At 46.8% G+C, this 20,213-nt stretch overlaps 1 protein-coding gene across 1 annotated transcript in view; it reads left to right on the top strand.

The window, feature by feature from the left end:
- Positions 1-15,073, top strand: part of USP22 (ubiquitin specific peptidase 22) — a 48,246-nt gene extending 33,173 nt beyond the window's left edge. Inside the window, exons 6-13 of the mRNA XM_021705899.1 lie at positions 568-715; positions 3,408-3,513; positions 5,152-5,310; positions 7,617-7,743; positions 8,776-8,867; positions 10,336-10,398; positions 11,005-11,154; positions 11,937-15,073. Of these exons, the coding sequence (XP_021561574.1) occupies positions 568-715; positions 3,408-3,513; positions 5,152-5,310; positions 7,617-7,743; positions 8,776-8,867; positions 10,336-10,398; positions 11,005-11,154; positions 11,937-11,979 (888 nt within the window). The 3' untranslated portion in view covers positions 11,980-15,073. The remainder of the gene's footprint in view (positions 1-567; positions 716-3,407; positions 3,514-5,151; positions 5,311-7,616; positions 7,744-8,775; positions 8,868-10,335; positions 10,399-11,004; positions 11,155-11,936) is intronic.
- Positions 15,074-20,213: the final 5,140 nt, after the last annotated feature.

Genomic DNA, 20,213 nt, shown 5'->3' with positions numbered 1-20,213 from the left:
ACTCTGTGAATTCTTACCTAGATAGGAAACCGCTAAATGGAAGGTGAGCTGCTGGGTCTGGTATCCCCAGCACACTGAGCAGAGAGAACTGGCTCTGCTGAATTGGCTGGCAACCTTAGAGCTACTTGCTGTTAGCCACAGGCTAGAAAGTCTTGTGGCCAATGCTGTTGAATTCTGTGTAATCATGAGAGTGATCCCTGTGTGGAAGTGCTGTTGTACTCGAGCCTGTGGTGGTTTGGTTAGTGCTTTGAGTAACCTAGTGTTGGGCAAATGGAGTCACTTTTATTTGCATCTGCTCTCATAGTAGCAAGTCCTAATTCATCATTTAGGCTTATCTGTATAGAAGACTAGGTGGTGGAATGGGAACAACTCACACAGACTGATGAGTCCACATGAAAATACAGTTTGTAAAAAAGTAGAAGAGTGAAATTGAAACATTTTTGTCAAACTGGTCTTACTCAATTGTAGGCAGCTGTTAAATGTTTTTTTTTTTTAATCGTGTATGCTGTGTGTTCAGAATCCGCATTTATTCCTCACACACCTTTCTTTTTTCCTCCCTCTGAGCAGTTTTACTCTGGGCACCGGTCCCCTCACATTCCATATAAGTTGCTGCACCTGGTGTGGACTCACGCACGGCACCTGGCAGGCTACGAGCAGCAGGACGCCCACGAGTTCCTCATTGCAGCCCTGGACGTCCTCCACCGACACTGCAAAGGTAGGCTCTGGGCTCAGCACCTTCACTAGGGTCAGGGCAGGACGTCTTCCTCCAAGAGGGGGAGCAAATTGAGTGTGTGTACACTGGCGCAGAACAGTGAGGGTGACACATTTGACTGTATCATGGCTTTATAACATTTTTTTTCCAATTACAAAAATGCCATAATTAATGACTTCAGAGAGCTTCTTCGGAGTTTTTTGTTTTGCTTTGTTTAAAAGGAAGAGGAAATGGTCTCAACGAGGCCATTGGTCCTCTATGACCCATCGTCGTGAACAGTGATGTCTTGGTTCTCTTGCTGGGCTTGGGCTTTATGGTCTCTGCCTGCCATGGTGGCTCTGGGGTCCTCTAAGTTATCAGACCCGAGGCTTTTGATATTCCCCAAACACAGCTTAAACATCAGAACAGTCTCCTGCCCCTTGGGGTTCTCCAAAAGGACTGATGGTTGCCCTAAAGTAGCCAGAGACAGAGACTGTATGCTTGCCAGGCTTTCCCAGAGCCTGAGTCAGGTCCTTTTTTGATCCCAATCAAGGGCCTTTTGTTTTCAGGTCTGTCTTGGTATCTTACTGACACTTTGCTTTGTCATAACGTAGTCCCACAGCGTGTCCCAAGAGGGTGGTGCCCTCACAAAGGTTCTCAGATGTATGGATTTTGTTAGTTTGAGGAGTCAGGGCAGCAGCCTGTAGGGCTGGAGGTGGGAGATTAGGACTGAGTGACTTGAACCAGATTGCCTCCTCCCCACCCTCCTGCTCTGGAGTTTTCAGTGTGAAGGATCTGTAGCTAGAACTGACCCACACCAGTACCAGCCAAAGGGTGATTGTCAACCTGAGTGTGGGTCATTGGAGAGCTCCTTGAGACACCTTCCTAGCATTTCTGATTCAGTAGTTCTGGGGAGGTCAAAGGATTTTTCTTTCCTAATCAGTTTGCAGGTGGTACTAGTGAGGCTGCTTCAGATGCTGCAATCTGAGAACCACTATACTCAAGTATCAGGTGTCAAGTATCTGGCTGTGGCCTCTGGGCTGGCACAGCTGATTTTCTCTTTAATGGGAGTCTTTTTAAAAACAAGAATAAGCCAGGCTCGTGGCTCAGCCTGTAATCCCGTGCCTTTGGGAGGCTGAGGTGAGTGGATTTCCTGAGCCTGCGGGTTCAAGACCCTCCTGGGCAGCGAGACCTCATCTTTACAATAAATCAAAAAATCTGCCAAGCATGGTAGCGCATGCCTGTAATTCCGGCTACTTGGAAGGCTGAGGCGGAAGGATCGCTGGAGCACAGCAGGTCGAGGCTGCGGTGGCCGGGAGCAGCCACTGCACTCCAGTCTGGGCGACCAACTGAGACTCCAACTCAAAAAAAAAAAAAAAAAATTAAAAAATAAAAACAAGAATAAAGTCCTGTTTTCCTGGGTTGCTTGTTGAACGGTATGATGAGCTGGGCTTTCTAGCTGTCCTCATCAGTCTCTCAGGGCTACTGGGTATTCATTCATAGGTGCCCTGTGGAGTCAGGTTCTGGCTCAGAAATAACCCACCCTTGAGATGATAGGTGGCTGGTTTTGATCAACTGTCACGGCTTTGAGTTTTGGTTTTGGGCACTTAAATTTCTTCCTGCTAAAAAAATACACATGATCCTTTTAATAGTTGCCCTAAGAGTCAAATAAAGTTACTTAACAGCTTAAGTAAGGTTTGGTTTCCTACTTTGATTTATAACAAGCAAACAGAAAAGAACCACCATGAAAGACTATTAGGTTATTTTCTGAGCGCCTGGTGAGACTAATTGCCTTTTGCAGTCAGGAGAAATCTGTTGTAAAAATCAGAAATTAATTGCTGTTAATATGTTTGTATAGCAAAAAAATTTTTAAATAATTGCGATCTGCTTTTGACTTAATTCCCTTTGAAACGTCTGAAAAGAAATGTCAGGTTCTTCATGTTAACAGTGTGGTTGTTAGAACCCTCTGTGCACTTACTGGGCTGCAGGCATTGGTTGTGGCAGTGCTTTGTCTTTGCATCTGTCATGGCCATCTTTTCACTTGTTCGTCTTTGCATCTTCCTGTGTGTTTTCCCATACCCCCCAGCATTTTGTCCTATGAGTTTGAGATCCCTCTAAGCAGCATCTTCCTCCAGTATTAAACTTGGTGGGCAATTGATGTCAGAAGATGCGAGGGCCCCTCTGTAATGTTCAACCTTTTTGATAAGTGGCATATACCCAAATGGCTGCAGCACTATCCCCATTTCTAGTTGAGTGAGGTTATTTGGAATATATTCCAAATATGTATTAAATTTTGCTACATTAGTTTTGTGTCTACACACACTTATGAATACGATATATATTGAATAGAGAGCTGGGAATGATGCTTGTAGGTAGTGCTGCCTGGCGACGTATGCTGCTCACTGGGGGCTCAAGTACAGGGACTGACAAGGAAAGCCCAAGAGAGGTGAGTGGGGATGCTTTCTGGAGGAAGGGCACTATTTTATCTTGTCAAGGGGAGAGTTAGGGGCTTCCCTGGGAGTGTTTGTCTCACCATATGTTTGGCTGTCTCACTGTAAAAATATTTAATTATTCTTGAAACGAGGAATCAGTCATCTTTTAAAGTGTCAGTGCTGCTGGCTTATGTGGGCCTCTGCTGGATGCATGTGCTCTTCCCTCAGAGACTTGCTGTCCTTGTGGCACAGACACTAATCCCAGAGCTGTGGTCTGTCCCTAGGTGATGACAATGGGAAGAAGGCCAACAACCCCAACCACTGCAACTGCATCATAGACCAGATCTTCACGGGTGGGCTGCAGTCGGATGTCACCTGCCAAGTTTGCCAGTAAGTGCGAGGGCACTTGTTCCTTAGTGCCAGACCCTACTGAGGCCATGCCGGCATCACAGTACATTCCCAGTCACGAGAGCTGTGTGCTCTGAGAGGTCTTTCAAATAGAGTCTTGGGCCTGGAACATAGTGGACACTATCCCTGCAGTGCCTTCTTGGGATGGGTCACTGAGCTGTTAGGCTCTAACAGTAGAGCAGCTGTGGTCAAATGAGGACAGGAGAAGTTTTATTTAGACAAGCACACCATTGTCATTTGTTGAGACAAAATAACTCTAATTGAAAAGGTGTACGAGAAATGATTAACAGGTGCCCTGAGTGTGAAGGTCAAGATGGAGGCACTTCCTCCTAGGGAGGTCTTGTGGGCTGGTGTCCTCCTAGGATGTGCATCCTTCAAGTTGGTCTTTACTTTTATCCACACCAGCAGTGTGTTCTTGGAAGCCTCTCCCTCACATTTCTGTTTTCCTTATAGTCCTTGACACCAGGAGCCCTACAGGAGGGACTGGATCACACATAGCAGATTTTTTACATACACGCTGTGAAGTTTATTAGTTCATCATTTTATGGTTTCCTGTTCCATTTTCTCTGAGGTAGTGGGCCTAATTCTTTCCAGGTATGGTTTGTGCTTAGAGCGCCAAGCTTTTAGCTCCAGAAAGAGAATCCACTGACTTGTTTGGTTAGTGAAAGCCTCTTGTTCAACCCCAGTGCATGCTGCTGTTTTTTTATCGAGACAGGGTCTTGCTATGTTGCCCTGTGTTATCTCTAACTCCTGGGCTCAGGTGGTCCTCCTGCCTCAGCCTCCCAAGTAGCTGGGACTGTAGGTATATGGTACCACACCTGACTTCGTTGTTTGTTTTCCAGTTCAATTTTTAAAAACCCTAGTTACGATCCACTAAAATCATCTCAGCACCTATGATAGATTGCAGTTTAACATCTGTATAAGGCCAACTGGATATTGGCAAAGACCAGTGCTGCCTGTATCATGGGTACATTTTTTTTATAAGGAGCATAGATCATCCGGGGACTTGGCTCTAAACAGGTTAGACCCAGTGTTTGCTCTCAGTTCTGTGAGCAGGAGATTGTTCCAGGTTAATATCCTATTTAAAATCTATAGTATCTTTCCCAGTTTATGACAGGGTTTTGTTTTGTTTTTTTTTTTCTGTTGTAAGATAAGTCTCTAGGAAGGAATTGGCCTCATTAAATGCCCACCGGGGCTGTCAGGCCTGGCTGCTGTGCACTCTTAGTGAAGTGTGCTTGGAGGCCTTCACGTTCACTGAAGGTCCCAGTTTTCAAGCAGTGATTCCACAGTTCCCAGATGCAGCTGAGATAGATCCATGGATTCAGAGCCTCTGGACTGGGCCTGTGAATTTATACTCTTCAAAAAGTTCCTAAGTGACTGATGGTCTCCAGATTCGGAAACCGTTGCCTGAGAAGCAGCCCTTGCCTTACATGGTTCACGCACACTTCTTCCTGGGTCCACCTTGGGATTGCAGGACATGTTGTTCCCATTGCTGCTCTGTCTGACCTGAGGTGTCACTGGGACAAAAGGGCAGAGTGGGGAGGGGGTATGAGGGTGTGCTGCCTCTGAAGTGCCCAAAGGCATCTGTCTTCACGAGTATTTTTATCTCTTTGCTTCTAGTGGAGTCTCCACCACAATAGATCCCTTCTGGGACATCAGCTTGGATCTGCCTGGCTCTTCCACCCCATTCTGGCCCCTGAGCCCAGGCGGTGAGGGCAGTGTGGTGAATGGAGAAAGCCACGTGTTGGGAACCACCACGCTTACAGACTGCTTGCGCAGGTGAGAAGCCCACGGGAAGGCTGTTCAAAAGAGCGGTTAATCAGGAGCTAACAAGGGTTTTCTCTCGCATGCCCAGGATAAAACCTTCTGAATAGATACGGCATCAACCTACAGTTGGCTGCAGTAGCTCATGCTAGTTTGTCTTTTTTTATGCAAGATGACTAGATATTTCTGTCCACCAGATTTGCACTGTGTAGGATGTTGGTATCACTAGCTACTAACCAAAGAGCAAAACGTGAAACTCCCTCAACTTTTGAGGTTAAGAACCTATACCAGAGTGAACTAAGCACGATCAGACCCCTCTCCCTGTGGCACATGGCCATGGCAAGTGATTAAAACATAATTGTGGTGTTTTGCACCTAAGGTCAGTTTTTAATTTGTCCATTCTTCAGTTTAGATGAGTGATGAGATTTAGGGTTTGATTGTGTAAAATGTGTTTATATAGCTGTAGCATACAGCTGTGGAGACACCAGAAACTCTTCTTGGACCTTTATTTTAATTCATTCTAGTGTTACAACCTTTGTTCCTTTCACTGGCATTAATTAAAGGTTACTGCAGAAGAATCCTTGTTGAGTGAACATATTTCTTAGAGGAGGTACAAGCTTTTGGTTTTTATCTTGCTGCATAGTCAACAGGACCAAGGTTACATGTTTAGAATTTTTAAATGCATCAATTCTATTACAGTGATAGATCCAGATAGAAAATGGATAATGCATTTTTAATTTTGAAAACAAACCAGTCAAAACCAAAAATCTTTTTCAAAAAGTTCTTTGCAACTAGATTAAAATTAGTCCTAAATTTCGGTAAAACTGAAGCTTTGCCAGTATAGCAGAGATGAGGGAGAAATTGCCCTTCATAGACGACAATGTGTAGGAAGTGTGTGTGGTTGGGAGAGCCATGGTGTGGTGATGGTACCTGGCAGGGTGGGGAGGAGAGTGGAGTGCATCTGTCTCCACTTTGTGCTAAAAGCAAAGGGTTCTTTGCAAGTTCTGCTTTGAAACTTGACTAGGTCACAAATCTGATAATAAAACAGGCTTAGCTTTGGTCAGAGCCCTCTTCATCTTGCCTCAGGAGAGGTGGCAGTTTTCAAAGCATAAACAAGGACTTTCCATACCTGGTTATGAAAAGATTGAGTTTTTTGCTTGTTTTTCAGCTTTAAAAAAATTGGCATGCACTATATTTAAATGTTTGTCTTAGGGGTTTATTGGCAGCAGCTAACACCTGTGCTAGAAAATGCATCTGGTGCAGCCTTCCTCCCACCCTCTGCACCTTAGAAAATTACCCTCTCCCCAGACATCTCATTTCTTTAAATTAAAGGTTTTGTGTTGATATAATTGTAGATTCGTGTGCGATTGTAAGAGATAACCAGGTGCCCTCTACCCACCCTATATACCACTGTGGTGCAGCACCACGGCCACTGTCACCCCTTCTTAATCCAGTGACCCAGGAATCCTCTCCATTTGTGCAAAGCTCACATTTCAAGAATGCTGTGTAAATGGCATCATACAACATGTAACCTTTCAGGCTTGGCTTTTTCAGTCATCATAATTCTCTGGAGATTTATCTAGGTTGTTGCATGGATTGATAGTTCGCTCCTTTTTATTGCTGACTAGTATTCCATAATATGGATATGCCACTGTTTGTTTAACCATTCACCTATTGGAGGACATCTGGTTGTTTCTAGTATTTGGGTATTATGAATAAAATGGCTATTATATGTTCTCTTTGTGTAAATGTATAAGTTTTTGTTTTTCTGGGGTCATATTCAACTTCTGTGTCTTACTGTAGTCAGAAAATTATTACCATTTATCTGGGCCTTCACTTAAAATATTTTTGATAGAAAAATTTTTTAGGCAGAGAAGGTAGAGAAAAAAGGGTTGTTCTTTTCTTTTTTTTTTGAGTTGGAGTCTCATTCTGTCACCCAGGTTGGAGTGCAGTGGCTGCTCCCGGCCACCGCAGCCTTGACCTGCTGGGCTCCAGTGATCCTTCCGCCTCAGCCTTCTAAGTAGCTGGAACTACAGGCGCCCACTACCACGCCCGGCTAATTTTTTGATGTATTATAGAGATGAGGTCTCGCCAAGTTGATCAGGCGGGTCTCGAACCCGCAGGCTCAGGCAATCCACTCACCTCAGCCTCCCAAAGCGCGGGATTACAGGCTGAGCCACCGAGCCCAGCTAGGGTTGTTCTTTTCAATGTGAAATTATAACCATAGCTGTATGTATGTCTTTTTAGTAGAGAAATCAACCCATTGAGGGGTGATAAATGTCTTTTTCCTCTCTTTTTTCTATCTCTTAATTGCCTCGTAGATTCACCAGACCAGAGCACTTGGGAAGCAGTGCCAAGATCAAATGCAGCGGTTGCCATAGCTACCAGGAGTCCACGAAACAGCTCACCATGAAGAAACTGCCAATTGTAGCCTGTTTTCATCTCAAAGTAAGTTTTCCAGAAAACCAACTCCAGTGACTGACTCAGTTTTTAGTCCATAGTACAAACAGCCTGCTGGTTTGGTGGACAGAGCGCATTGTATAATTGCAACAAGGAATGTGGAGGAAACAAGGGTGTGTGCTTAATCACTTTTCTCCTGTGCTGTGGTAAGCAAAGGCAGTCACCTCACAGTGAAAATAGATGTGGGATGCTCTACTGGGGGGAGTGGTGGTTGTTTTTATTACTTTTACTCAAATTCTCCCTTCCCTTCAGTTTTTCTTGTCTTCATTTACTTTAAAACAGATGTTTAGTGCTATGATCTAGTCCAGGAGTCAGCAAACTTTTTCTGTAAAAGGGCCAGATAGTAAATATCTTCAGCTTCATGGGCCACATACAGTTTCTGTTGCATGTTCTTCTTTGTTTTATTTTATTATCCTTTAAAACTATTCCTAGCTTGCTGGCTGGATTTGGTAGACCCTGATCTAATCAAAGAAATGTCTTTTGTCTGGGTCTGATGAAAGGAACAGTATGTGTGTTCTTGCTGCCATGAGCTATGGATTTATTTGTCATTCTACACTTGCTAGGTTTGCTGTGATATTACTTTTTGTACTCCTGGGTTGTCACTGAGCAATCTCTATCATTTTGAGACTTGAACCCTATAAATTAGGATCTCTGTGGGTTGACATTGTGCTATTCAACCTGTAAGCTCTAGATGTGGTTAGAAGGCACTTCAAAAAAATACAATGAATAGTGAGACCCTGTCTATACAAAAATTTTTTAAAGTTTTTCTGGGCTTGGCAACATCACCTGTAGTTTTAGCTACACAGGAGACTGAGGCAGAAGGATCGCTTGAGCCCAGTAGTTTAAGGCTGCAGTGAACTTTGATCATGTCACTGTACTCCAGCCTGAGCAACAGAGCGAGGCCCTGTCTCTAAAAGCCATACAATGAGATGCATAGAAAAATGTAATCCAAGGAAGCCCTTAAAGTCTCCAGTGACATTTTCTGGTCTCCATCCTCTTCCCTACCTCCTATTTCTGCAGCGATTTGAACACTCAGCCAAACTGAGGCGGAAGATCACCACGTACGTGTCCTTCCCCCTGGAGTTGGACATGACTCCCTTCATGGCCTCCAGGTAGGAGAGGGTTGTTCAGCTGTACCTGTGGTTGGGAGGGCCTTGTGGTCCTTTTGGAGCAGGAATTCAGCACGAGGCTTCTATAACAAGGTGATCACTGATATTAACATAAACCTTACCTTCCAAAAACTGAGTCTTTTATCCTGATCTTAACCTGAGACATATTTCAACCAGTTGTTTTCAGATATGCTATTTTTGCTTTGTTTATTTCACAATTCTCTATCCACTTTCAGTTTTGTAAAGTCTTCCAGGTGGGATCACAGTGAGAAGGCAGCATTTTAGTTAATGGAACAGATTTTGAAATAGACATAGTAGGTTTGTAGTTGTCGGTTCTATTTTCCTTGTTTTCAAACCTTATGTCATAGACCACTTAAAATTTAACACTCCAAGAAACCATAGTGCTTACTAATGTGTTGGACACATTCATTTCCTGGGCAACTATAAGAAATTACCACAAATATGGTAGCTTAAAACAACAGAAATTCATTTGTTCACAGTTCTATATCCGGAAATCTGATGTGAAAGTGTTGATGGGGCCCCACTCCTTTGAGAGGTACATGGAAGGTTCCATTCTTCGTCTCCTCCAACTGCCAGTGGCTCTGGGTGTTCCTTTTGTGGCCTAATCACACAGTCACACAGCCGTCTCCTTTGAATCTGTGTGTAACTTCCCTCTGCTTCTCATGGCGTCTTTCCAGTGTCCTTGCTCGTGGTGGTCCTGCCTCTGTTGAACATAGGTGACTGTTTCAAATAATAAAGGACTATCAGAGTTACAGCTCCATTGTTGTCACCCTAAACCAAGGAACATAAGTCAGCCTGACCACAATTTCACCTACACAGAGGGGTGATGATACCATTGTTGATGTCAGGATCTCAAAGATCTCAGTGTTTCCTACCAGTCAATAAAGCATGGGGCTTCCTGTTCCTGGCACTGACCCTCCCATCTTCTCAGGAGGTGTGCTTGTCAGAACTAGCAGCAGTCTCTGTATTTGTGAGGAAGCACCTGTCTAGGTTGTTGTCGAATGGATTTAACTTACACTTTTCAAAATTAACCCTTTACATTCAGGAGGAAGACTATTTTCACTGACTGTTGTGTTCCAAACAGATCTTGCTTTGGTCTCAGCTCCAGCTCCTGTTACAAAGCCCTTTCAGGAGCTCCTCGAGCAGCAAATGGCCTGGAGGTCTGTTCCACTGAGAGAGGACCTGCCCTGCGAGCTCCAGGAGGCCAGGCCAGGTGGCTCTGGGGCCCAGGCGTGCTCTTAGGCTGTTTACTTCCAGCCTGAGCCTTAGAGTCCTTACATAACATAAGGTAGTTTCTGCCTGAAATGGAGTTGTTGGAAGAACTAGAACACATAAAAGGCACCCCAGTGTATGGCACAGAAGGCCCTCTATGAATGTTGGTGTCAGTAGAGCCTTGTGTCTCTGCCTGATTATTTTAAACGGTCCTGAATTCTGCCCATGTTTGTTATAGCAAAGAGAGCAGGATGAACGGACAGTACCAGCAGCCCACGGACAGCCTCAACAATGACAACAAGTAAGTGGTGCTCAGTGGCCTGTATGTCTGGGTGCCGCCGGGTGTGGGCCAGGCGAGTGGCTTCTGTTCCTTGCATAGTGTCCGCTAGCAACTCACAGGCCTCACACTCAGAAGTGGCTCCAGAGAGCTTTTGTTCCTATGACTGCTGACCTTCCTCCCATCTGGCTACCTTCTGTTAGGAGAGGACTTTGCATACCTCTGTGTTACAGACACTCCCCCCTTTGGAGCAGCCCACTCTCCTCCCTGGCTCTGGCAGGAGGAGGTCCCTCTGGAAAGCTCGGCATCTGCTCATGGCGAGATCTCTGTTCTCAAGACACACTTGTCACCATTGCTGTTGTAGAAGGAAAGAGACTAGAGCAGGTCCAGCTCCTCCACTGCTCAGTGCTGTCCCCACTCCACTAGATGTGGTTCAGGGAGCAACTGGACATGTATGAGAGTGAGGGGGGCGACCAGGCTGTCCCTTCCTACCCAGGTAGCTGGTTGTGCATTGACCTTAGCTCTGAGGGTGCAGTAGCCGGGCCTGCAGGCCACCTTCCCTGCCAGACTTCTGAGGTAATGTTGTTGAGTCAGCTGCTTTTCTCCTCCTCTCCTTTCCTTCCACACTAGATACTCGTTGTTTGCTGTTGTTAACCATCAAGGGACCTTGGAGAGTGGCCACTACACCAGTTTCATCCGGCAGCACAAAGACCAGTGGTTTAAATGTGATGACGCCATTATCACCAAGGCCAGCATTAAGGACGTGCTGGACAGTGAGGGGTATGTCCCTTAGGGTGGGAAGAAGGCCCTGGAGTGGCAGCCCTGCTCCCCTTCTGTACGTCTGAGCCCAAAGTCTGTGTCTGGATGTTTACCTTTATTGCAGGAGTACTAAAGGCCTATTCTGGATAGGATGCCAACCTGAGTGAGTTATCAGAGGGGAGAGAATGTGTCTGGCTGGAGGCACTCTTGAGGCATTCCTTTAACACAGAACATCAGAGGAGTCATGTAATTTAATCACGATGTGAGCTGAATACATCAGTTCTTTTTCAGCTCTTCCTCTCTACCTGGTTTATTCCTTTGTGGCACAGAAAACCATTGCCCCTTCAGGGCCTGAGCACCTAGCTGCTGTGAATTTCTTGAGGGATTTGGACTTTGTATACCAAGCAACAGGGACAGCCCCTTGAGAGGTTTTACATAGAAGAATCTATATTAAAAGATAGCCTTGGGGTTGTGAGGTAGATTGAGGCTGGGCCCTGTTGCCATGATCCTCACAGACAGTGGGTCCCACACAAGAGTGGGGCAGCCCTGGGTGGAAAGGGGACTGTGGAAGTTCTGGCAGATGAGGGTCATCAGGCCACAGCAACTTGGGCAGGATGTAACGGTGCCACCAGCCAGTGAAGCACATTTCCCTCCTTGGTGTGTGAAAAACCATCCAGCCAAGGAATCAGACTCTGGAGACATGTGCAGAGGGCACCACAGTTCCACTCGTTCGGGGGCAGGTTGTTTTGGTTTTAATGTGTCAAGAGTTAGAATGTGAGCATCCTTCCTCTCTGCCTTTTCAGGTACTTACTGTTCTATCACAAACAGTTCCTGGAATATGAGTAGCCTTATCTGCAACTGGTCAGAAAAAATGAAGGCAACGAGTTGACAAGCCTCACAACGTGACCCCCCAGCCTCCCCAACCTTGTGACACCACCTCTCATACAGACGCATCTCCCACATGTGCGGCCCCTCTGCACCTGGGACCCACAGGGTCAGAGTGGACAGCACAAGCGGAGGAGGCTCCAGGAACTGCACAGAAGACGGACTGGATGAGGAGTGTGCTCTGGGTGGGAAGGAGCAGAGTAGCCCTATCACCAGGACGTCTCCTGTGCTCTTTAGAATGTGGAGGGGTGACAGGGAGGCCCCATGATGTGGAGTAGCCTCTGCCTACTGTTCCCTATATACAGTCTGAAAGGTACCTGCCCGTTTTAAAATTATGGGTCCATTAAAGCAGTAAGTCAAAGAGACAAAGGTTGTGTGCAGGGACAGAGGGCTTTGCAGGCACCTTTCTCTTAATGATTCTAGCATTAAGTACACAGTAGGGAACTCCTAGCCTCCATTTTTTCAGCAACTGTAAAGCAGCTCCCAGAGCTTGTGGAACTGAAGACACTGCGTCGGGTTTCCTAGCATGTCTGTTCCACAGATAACTTAGCATCAACCTGCATGTGGAAGCATCTCTCAGTTTCTAGAAATAGGCATTTTCTTATCCCCCACCCCTTTTCTCATTTTCCACAATGGTGAATTTCATTAATGTAATAATAGTAAAGTGAATGAAAAACTGCGTTTATACTGAAATTTAGGTAGTTTCTCCTTTATTCTCGAGAGTGGGTCTTGCTTTTTAATTGGTGCTGTGGTGTTGCTCCCCCGCCCCCTGCACTGCCTGGCCCCTCTGGAAGCATCAGCACCTGCTGGCCAGCAGCAGTCGACACAGAAGGATAGATGGGCTGCAGCTGATAAGCATCTCTCTGTTACCTTAATCTTTGCAGTAAGTGCAGCATTCTCCGGGGTTTTCTTGCTTCTCTCCCTCACATTTTCCTTCTTGGTCTCTGTCCTTTTGCCCATCTGCTGCTGCCTGACAGCTGCTGTGTTAGCACAGAGGTGGACCAGCCTCCGATGGAGACCATCTGCATTGCTTCCATTCCTCCACTTCACATGTGTTGTTTCAGATATAGCTGGAGTAAAGTGGCGTAATTGAGCTTGTGAGCACAACTGGTAGAGGAAGTAGAACAATACACATTGTTCCTTGTAAGATAGTTTGCATGTATCTATCTATTCAAACTCAAACTTAAGTTGTCTGTCCATTTCTAAGAAATTACAACCTGGGGACATGGAGGAAAAGTTATTTTTCAGATAGTTGGGGAAACAACCATCTCCCAAGCTGTGCTTGTCTTCCTGGGCACCCTGCCTGCATCTCAGCTGTGGGATCTTCCGTCCTGAAGAGAGTAGAGTTGTCTGTCTGTCTTGGCTCACAGAGGTTTTTTCATAAAGAGCCAAGTAGGAAATATCGCAGGCTCTGTGGGCTCTACGGTCTTTGCCATAGATAATATGTAAACAAAATAAGTGTGCTGTATTCCAGTAGAACTTTATTTATGGACACAGAAACCTGAATTGCTTATAATTTTCATGGAAGTCTGAAATTTTTAACTATTTAAAAATGTAAAAACTATTCTTAGCTTGCAGGCCACACACAGGCAGGCAGGGACGAGATCTAGTTCATCAGCTGCTTGGACTAGTGGGGACAGTGAGAGCAGGAGCCGAGTAGCCACACATGTTCAGTGTAGAAGACTCTGGAACATGGGAAATAGCAATCATACACACTCAGGACCATCAAGTGTGGCAAAAGCCTTAGGGGTGTGACTGTTAAGCACTTACCCAGTTCATTTTCTGTTTCTTCATTTAAAGAATACAAATTGAAGCATGTTTTGGAACAAGCACTATCAGAGAAAGATGGATGCCCCAGTTCTGTGTGTTTGTGTCTTGATGCTATGAAAGTCTCTTTTGGGAAGAGGGGTGTCTTTTAATCAGGAACAAATCTAATGGAAGGAGAGTTGACTGAAGTTGGCCTGCAGGATTCTGAGCTGGAAAGCCCCTTCCTGAGGGTTTGTCACCTTGGGGCGCCTGCTTTACTGGAGAGTCCGATGCAGGGTGAAAGGCACGTGTGATGGCCCAGGCCTTATTCTAGTGGGCACCGGGGGTTTGCCTGGGTCCTGCTTCCCCATGTCCCGCGCCCCTTCCTGTCTCTGCTGTGTTCAGGGGCGTCGGTGGCTGCTCCGAGAACATTGGAACTGGGAAGAGACCTGGAGCCTCATTCATTTTTTTGTAGGCATTATTTTCAGCTTTGTATTCAAGTGAATCCCCCTGTTCACTGTGGCACTGGCAGTCTGAATACATACTTCTGCCTGCTGCTGAAGAACTCACCGAGGCAGGCACAGACCAGGGCACTGCCCTTGCCTTTGCCCATGGCTTTAGGTCCTGTGCTTGAGCTCACGGGCCCTGGCTTTGTTAGGAACAAAACATATATTTACAGGATGGGTTTGGGAATCTCTCCTTTAGTTCATAATCCAGTTATTAACATCAGGAAAATGTTTTTTCCATTTCCTGGTAACCCCCGTGTAGGTGTTATCACAAGAGTCACCCTCATGCACATTCACACTAGTGTATTAAAAATAGCCTGTACTTCTGAGATGCTGGCTGTCACTCCAGTGCCACCATAAGACCCATCCCTCTTGAGATCCTTGAAGGGAGTGCTTTGAGGCAGGTGATGTATTAGGAGCATGGCAGCCTGTCTCCAGTCCTGTAGGCCTGGGCCCTGTTGGGCATTGGAACAGCGCCTGGACTTTCCCTCCTGTGGCGGCACCCCTGCAACGTATATACCCGAGTGCTATTTGTATTTTGGCTTGGTGTGTATGCTTTTCATTGTGTAAAATTGCTGTTCTTTTGACAATTCTAGTGACTGTTTTGTTTACTACAACTTTGAAACAAAAAGTGTAAGGAAAAAAATTCCAATGATTGTGCTGTGGTTGGAGACTTTATTATCAAGATGTTTACATCTTCCTCTTACCTGTCATTTTGAGGAGCTGTTTGACTCTTTCTTCTTCTCCCCTAATGGCTTGTAGTCTTTCCTATGTCATAATAAAGCTACATTTTATTCTGAAAACTGGCTGGTCCTCCCCTTACTATCGCACGCAGTCAGAGAGGGTAGCAGGAGGGAGAACACCAGCCAGGGCAGACCTTTACAAAGCACCCCTGGCCTGAGTCAGCAGCCAGAGCTGCAGCCTCAGAGACTTCTCTGGGTGTTGGGAGGTCCATGCACTTGTGATGTCCCCTCTTCTGTGAGCTGACTGCCAGAGGTGTCTCTTCTGTGGGCAGAATTCAGGACAACCATGGACCTTAAGACTCGGGTGTGCATGAAAGTCAACCTGAGGGCCTGTAAATGCAGGCATCTTTGCCAGATTTTGATTACAAGACCTGGGCTCTAGCATAGGAATACACATGTATAGCAAGCTCCCTGTGTGATGAGAAAATAACATGTCAATAAATACACATAATAAGCAGAAAATATGCTCAGCCCTTGGAATGCACAGCTCTGTGACTGGGCTGAGGCTGCAGTTGGCCTCCATGACCTCTTCCACCTGCCCCACACACTCTCCTTGACCTCGGCTGGCCAGGGCTCTCCCAGGTGGCCTGGACTTCATTTCTGAAGCATCTAAGTTTGGAAGAGTTCTGCCCCCTCCTTTCCAGATGCCTTTGTTGGCATACTTACATGGCAAGTTCTTTACTTCCTTTACTGGGAAACACCAAGAGACTTCAGAGAATCCCCTGGGTTCCAGATTCATTACTGCCTTCACTGCAGCAATCTCTTCAGATTAAATAGAACCTTTGTTGTGTGCCTCTGGGAGAAGCTTCCCCCTTTGTGGGGTCTAAGACGTTCAAACCAGCAAAGCTCAAGTATTCCAGAACAGGAATGAAAATAATTGTGATTTGCATGATGAAGTATACAGTATTGAAGATTATGCTTCATTCTTCACACCTATTTGTGATGCCCAGACCTGTACATTCTGGCTGTGGGGGGAGTCAGCACCATCTGATGGTTTCTAGTTAAAAGCATAAGATTTATTTGGTAAGACAGACCCATCACATAACTATTTCATAAGCCCAGCTAGTTCCAGGTGGTGGGTAATATAAGAGCAGTTAGTCCCCTGGACATGAGCCCACTGCTGTATGTGCTTTGCTGGGAATTGGGTGCCCTGGTTGGAAGCGGTGCCGTGTGGGTTGCTGTGACAGTGGCAGTGGAGGCAAATCTGTGTCCAGAATAGAGGCTTATTCCAGTGGAGGCAAACCTCAGCCCCTGGCACAAGGTAGTCAGTCTGTAGGCAGGTGGCTACAGGTTCTTCTTGGAAAAGGGTGCCATTCTAGGGACTTGGTGTGAGTCTGTCAGCAGATCGGTGCTCACCGTGGGTGTGGTGGCTGGGGAGAGAAGCTGATGTCATCCACAGGGCATGCCATGGTATCCACCTGAGGATTAAGAGCATCCTCTGTCGAGATACTCTGGTGGGAACAAAGGCAGCATGGGCACAGTTATCTTTGCAGTCTGTGACCATCTCGAGAGGCTTATCTCCATCCAGATCTTGTCACTCACCTTTTAGGCCTGTTCCTTTGAAATCCTTGAACGTCAGCTAAGCTGTTAGCAACTCCCTATGCATGGATGTAACTCAGTACTTTCTCATTTCAGACGAGGTAGGTAACCAGCTGTTCTGCAAGTTCCAGTCCTTGGAAGGATTGTCCTTCAGGACCACCCCTGTGCAGCTGTTCACTGCAGGTGGCACCAGCACATCATGGAGACATATCTGAGGACCAGACTTGACTTAGTTCTTCCTCAGTCGTCTGGTCACAAGGACACTGGGGTAGGCACGGCCCCAGGTGTCCTGTGCAACTTACTCTGCCTTCTGGACATGGCTTGGAGGGCCTTGAGTTTTGGGGAATGCATCTCTCATCATTCAATTCACTTAGGTCTTTTTAAAGTATCTCCAGCATTTGCTACTTCCTGCTTATCAGATCCAGTCAAAATGTCATCAATGTAGTGGACAAGAGTGATACTCAGGGGCTATTGGGTTGGTCGATTTGTCTGTAGGCTCCGTTACAGCAGAAAGCAGGAGAATTCATAGAGCCCTGAGGCTATACCATGAAGGTATACTGTTAGCCCTGCCAGGTGAAAGTAAACAACTTTGGTGGGCCTTCCAAATTGGTATGGGAAAAAAGGCATTAGCCAGGTCAGTAGATGTGTGTTTGGTGCCAGAGTCATGTTGATTTGCTCTGGCGACAGCAGCAGTTTTGCAGCACCTGATTAGGTTCGCTGAAGTCTGCAGTCATTCTCTAAGGTCCAGCAGACAGCTGCACAGGCCAAACAGGCACGTTAAGTGGGGGCATATAGGTATTATCACTGCTGCATCCTTCAAGTCCTTGATTTCTAAGGGCATTAACCTTAGAAATCCCGCAGGAATATGGTACTACTTCTGGCTTTCTTTCTTTTTTTTTTTGAGTTGGAGTCTCACTCTGTCGCCCAGACTGGAGTGCAGTGGCCGCTCCCGGCCACCGCAGCCTTGACCTGCTGGGCTCCGGCGATCCTTCCGCCTTAGCCTTCTAAGTAGCTGGAATTACAGGCATGCGCCACCACGCCCAGCTGATTTTTTTGATTTATTGTAGAGATGAGGTCTCGCTGCCCAGGCGGGTCTTGAACCTGTGGGCTCAGGCAATTCACTCGCCTCAGCCTCCCAAAGGCGTGGGATTACAGGCTGAGCCACCGAGCCTGGCGCTTCTGGCTTTCTATCTTGTTAGGGAGGTGACATTCCAGAGATTTCCACGTTGTCCCTCCAATCCCAGTAGCCCTTCCCCAGTGGAGCAGAGTTGAGGTGAGGATCCTGCCAGTTGTCAAGTAGCCAATGATATACTCAGGAATTGGGGAAATAACCACAGAGTGGTGAATAACTCCAATTTATTTATTTTTTATTTTATGAGTTGAAGTCTCTGTCACCCAGGCTGGAGGACAGTGGCATGCTGTCAGCCAACGCAGCCTCAACCTGTTTGGCTCAGGTGATTCTTTTGTCTCAGTCTTCCAAGTAGTTGGAACTACAGGCACGTGCCACCATGCCTGGCTTATTTTTTGATTTATTGTAGAGACGAGGTCTCACCAAATTGCCCAGACTGGTCATGAACTCCTGAGCTTAGGCAATCCTCTCGCCTCGGCCTCCCAAAGTGCTGGAATCACAGACTTGAGCCACCACGCCTGGCCCAGTAACTCCAATTTAATAACAGAAATTGTGTCTGATTTCTGGGCAGGAGCCCTGGGAACCAGTACATGTTCTCCATGCTCTCTTTCCCCACTGCCATAACCACTGGCCATGGTCAGTTAGCAGAGACTCTGTCAACCGGGGCATCCTAGATAGAGGATGACATGGAGGAGAGCCTCTAGGTCACTCTGGGTGGACATTACTATTGCTCTGTGAGCAAGTACTAAGATTCTTGTTTAAAAGAGAGAGGAGATTTGTCTTTTTTTTGGAGTCAGAGTCTCACTCTGTTTCCCAGGCTGGAGTGCAGTGGCATAATCGCAGCCCACCACAGCCTTAACCTCCTGGTCTCAGGCGATCCTTCTACCTCAGCCTCCCAAGGAGCTGGCACTACAGGTGTGTGCCACCAAAGGGGGCTAATTTTTTTTTTTGTAGAAATGAAGTCTTGCTATGTTGCCCAGGCTGGTCTCAAACTCCTGAACTCAAGCATTCCTCCCACCTCAGCCTCCAAAAATGCTGGTATATTTATAGGCATGAACCACCGTACCCAGCCAATTCATTTTATATCCACAGCACTTAGCATAAAGCCTGTCTCACAATAAGTATTCATGGAAAAAACAACTATCCCACTTACTTTTGACTCCCATAGCCAAAAAAATGTCCCAAGTGGAATATAAGGATGAGTAAAAAGGGGCCAGGCACTGCCCTCAAGGAACATACTGGTTAGCATGTTCACGGATTAGATGAACACGGATACAGTATTCGTGCCGAGAAAAATGTGGATGAAGTGGAGTTCACAGCACCTGGTGACCTGACAGAGCAGTTGGGAGCCCTTCTGGGGAAGTGGCATTTAGCAGGTCAGTGTGGTGGTGGTTCCGAGCAGAGGGACAGCTCAAGTGAATGCCATGTGGCCGCAGGGGTTCTGGTGACTCCTGAGCACAGAGAAAGGAGAGGCACCGCGTGGTGGAGACACAAGAGCAGTGGAGCGACAGTGGAGGAACAGGAGCTGCATGCTCAAAGGAGACATGTCAGATCACTTTCTGCAGTCAGAGGGAGGACTGGCTCACAGAAGGATAGAACTTGAATCTAGGCACTGCTAAGTAGAACCAGTGGGCAGAATGATAGAGAAGTAGAATCTCAGGCCAAAATCGGTTTTCCCAGGAGAAGAGCTGTCTGGAAACGGCCAGCCCATCCAGTCCACTGTCAACGGAGGGCAAATGACTCAAAGTGCAGCTCTAAGCCTCTGATGATGAGTTGGAGGTGACAGTTGGTTTCCTTGAAAAGACTTTGAGCTGTTGATTGGCAGGCAGGAGGCTTTCTGGGAAGTGTTCTCAGGATCGACACCTGTGAGGGAGGAAGGGGAGCAAGACCGAGCAGAAGGAGAAGTCGGGGCACAATGCGCTCAGAATGAAGGCCTCAGCGGCCCACAGGGAGCACCGGGCAGGGAGGCCGTGCAGAGCCGTGCGGTGTGGAGGCTGGGTACGGGGCCATGGATGCAGGTTGTCCCAGGAGGGGGGCGCCACCTTAGGTGAGGTGGCTTTGTTTATTTTAGGGCAGTTTCTAGAGAAGGCCTTGGCTGTGACCCATCAACAAGCAACTTCTCTCCAGTGGGGTGGGGGGTGGGGAGGGAAGAAGGAGGGCTTCATTCCTGAGGGGGGCCAGGATGGTGCCCCACAGCGTCCAACTACACTGTCATCTCTGACTCCTGGGATTCTCAGACAGTCGCCTTGGTCCGGGAAGAAGTCCCAACCTGTAACAGGTACATCCTGGGGGTCTCGTTTAATCCCAAGTAAACCTGAGCACCAATCTGGAAGATTTCCTGGGGCAGGACGCCGTCCCCCATGGCTTGCTCTGGCTCCCTGGCTCCCTGCTTGGACACATCACCCTGCCACTGAAGGATGCACACTGGACTTTTTCCTGGGAAGGAGTTTATCCACTTAAAATCTTTCCCACTTGACCCCAAAGTGTGGGAGCTCATTTAAGACAATATGCGACCAATGTGCGAAGACAGAT

Source organism: Carlito syrichta, unplaced genomic scaffold, assembly GCF_000164805.1.
Source record: "Carlito syrichta isolate Samal-C Ts95f unplaced genomic scaffold, Tarsius_syrichta-2.0.1 Scaffold314799, whole genome shotgun sequence".
Classification (NCBI taxonomy): domain Eukaryota; kingdom Metazoa; phylum Chordata; class Mammalia; order Primates; family Tarsiidae; genus Carlito; species Carlito syrichta.
The sequence above is the reverse complement of the archived record's forward strand: the minus strand, read 5'-3'. Positions and strand labels throughout refer to the sequence as shown.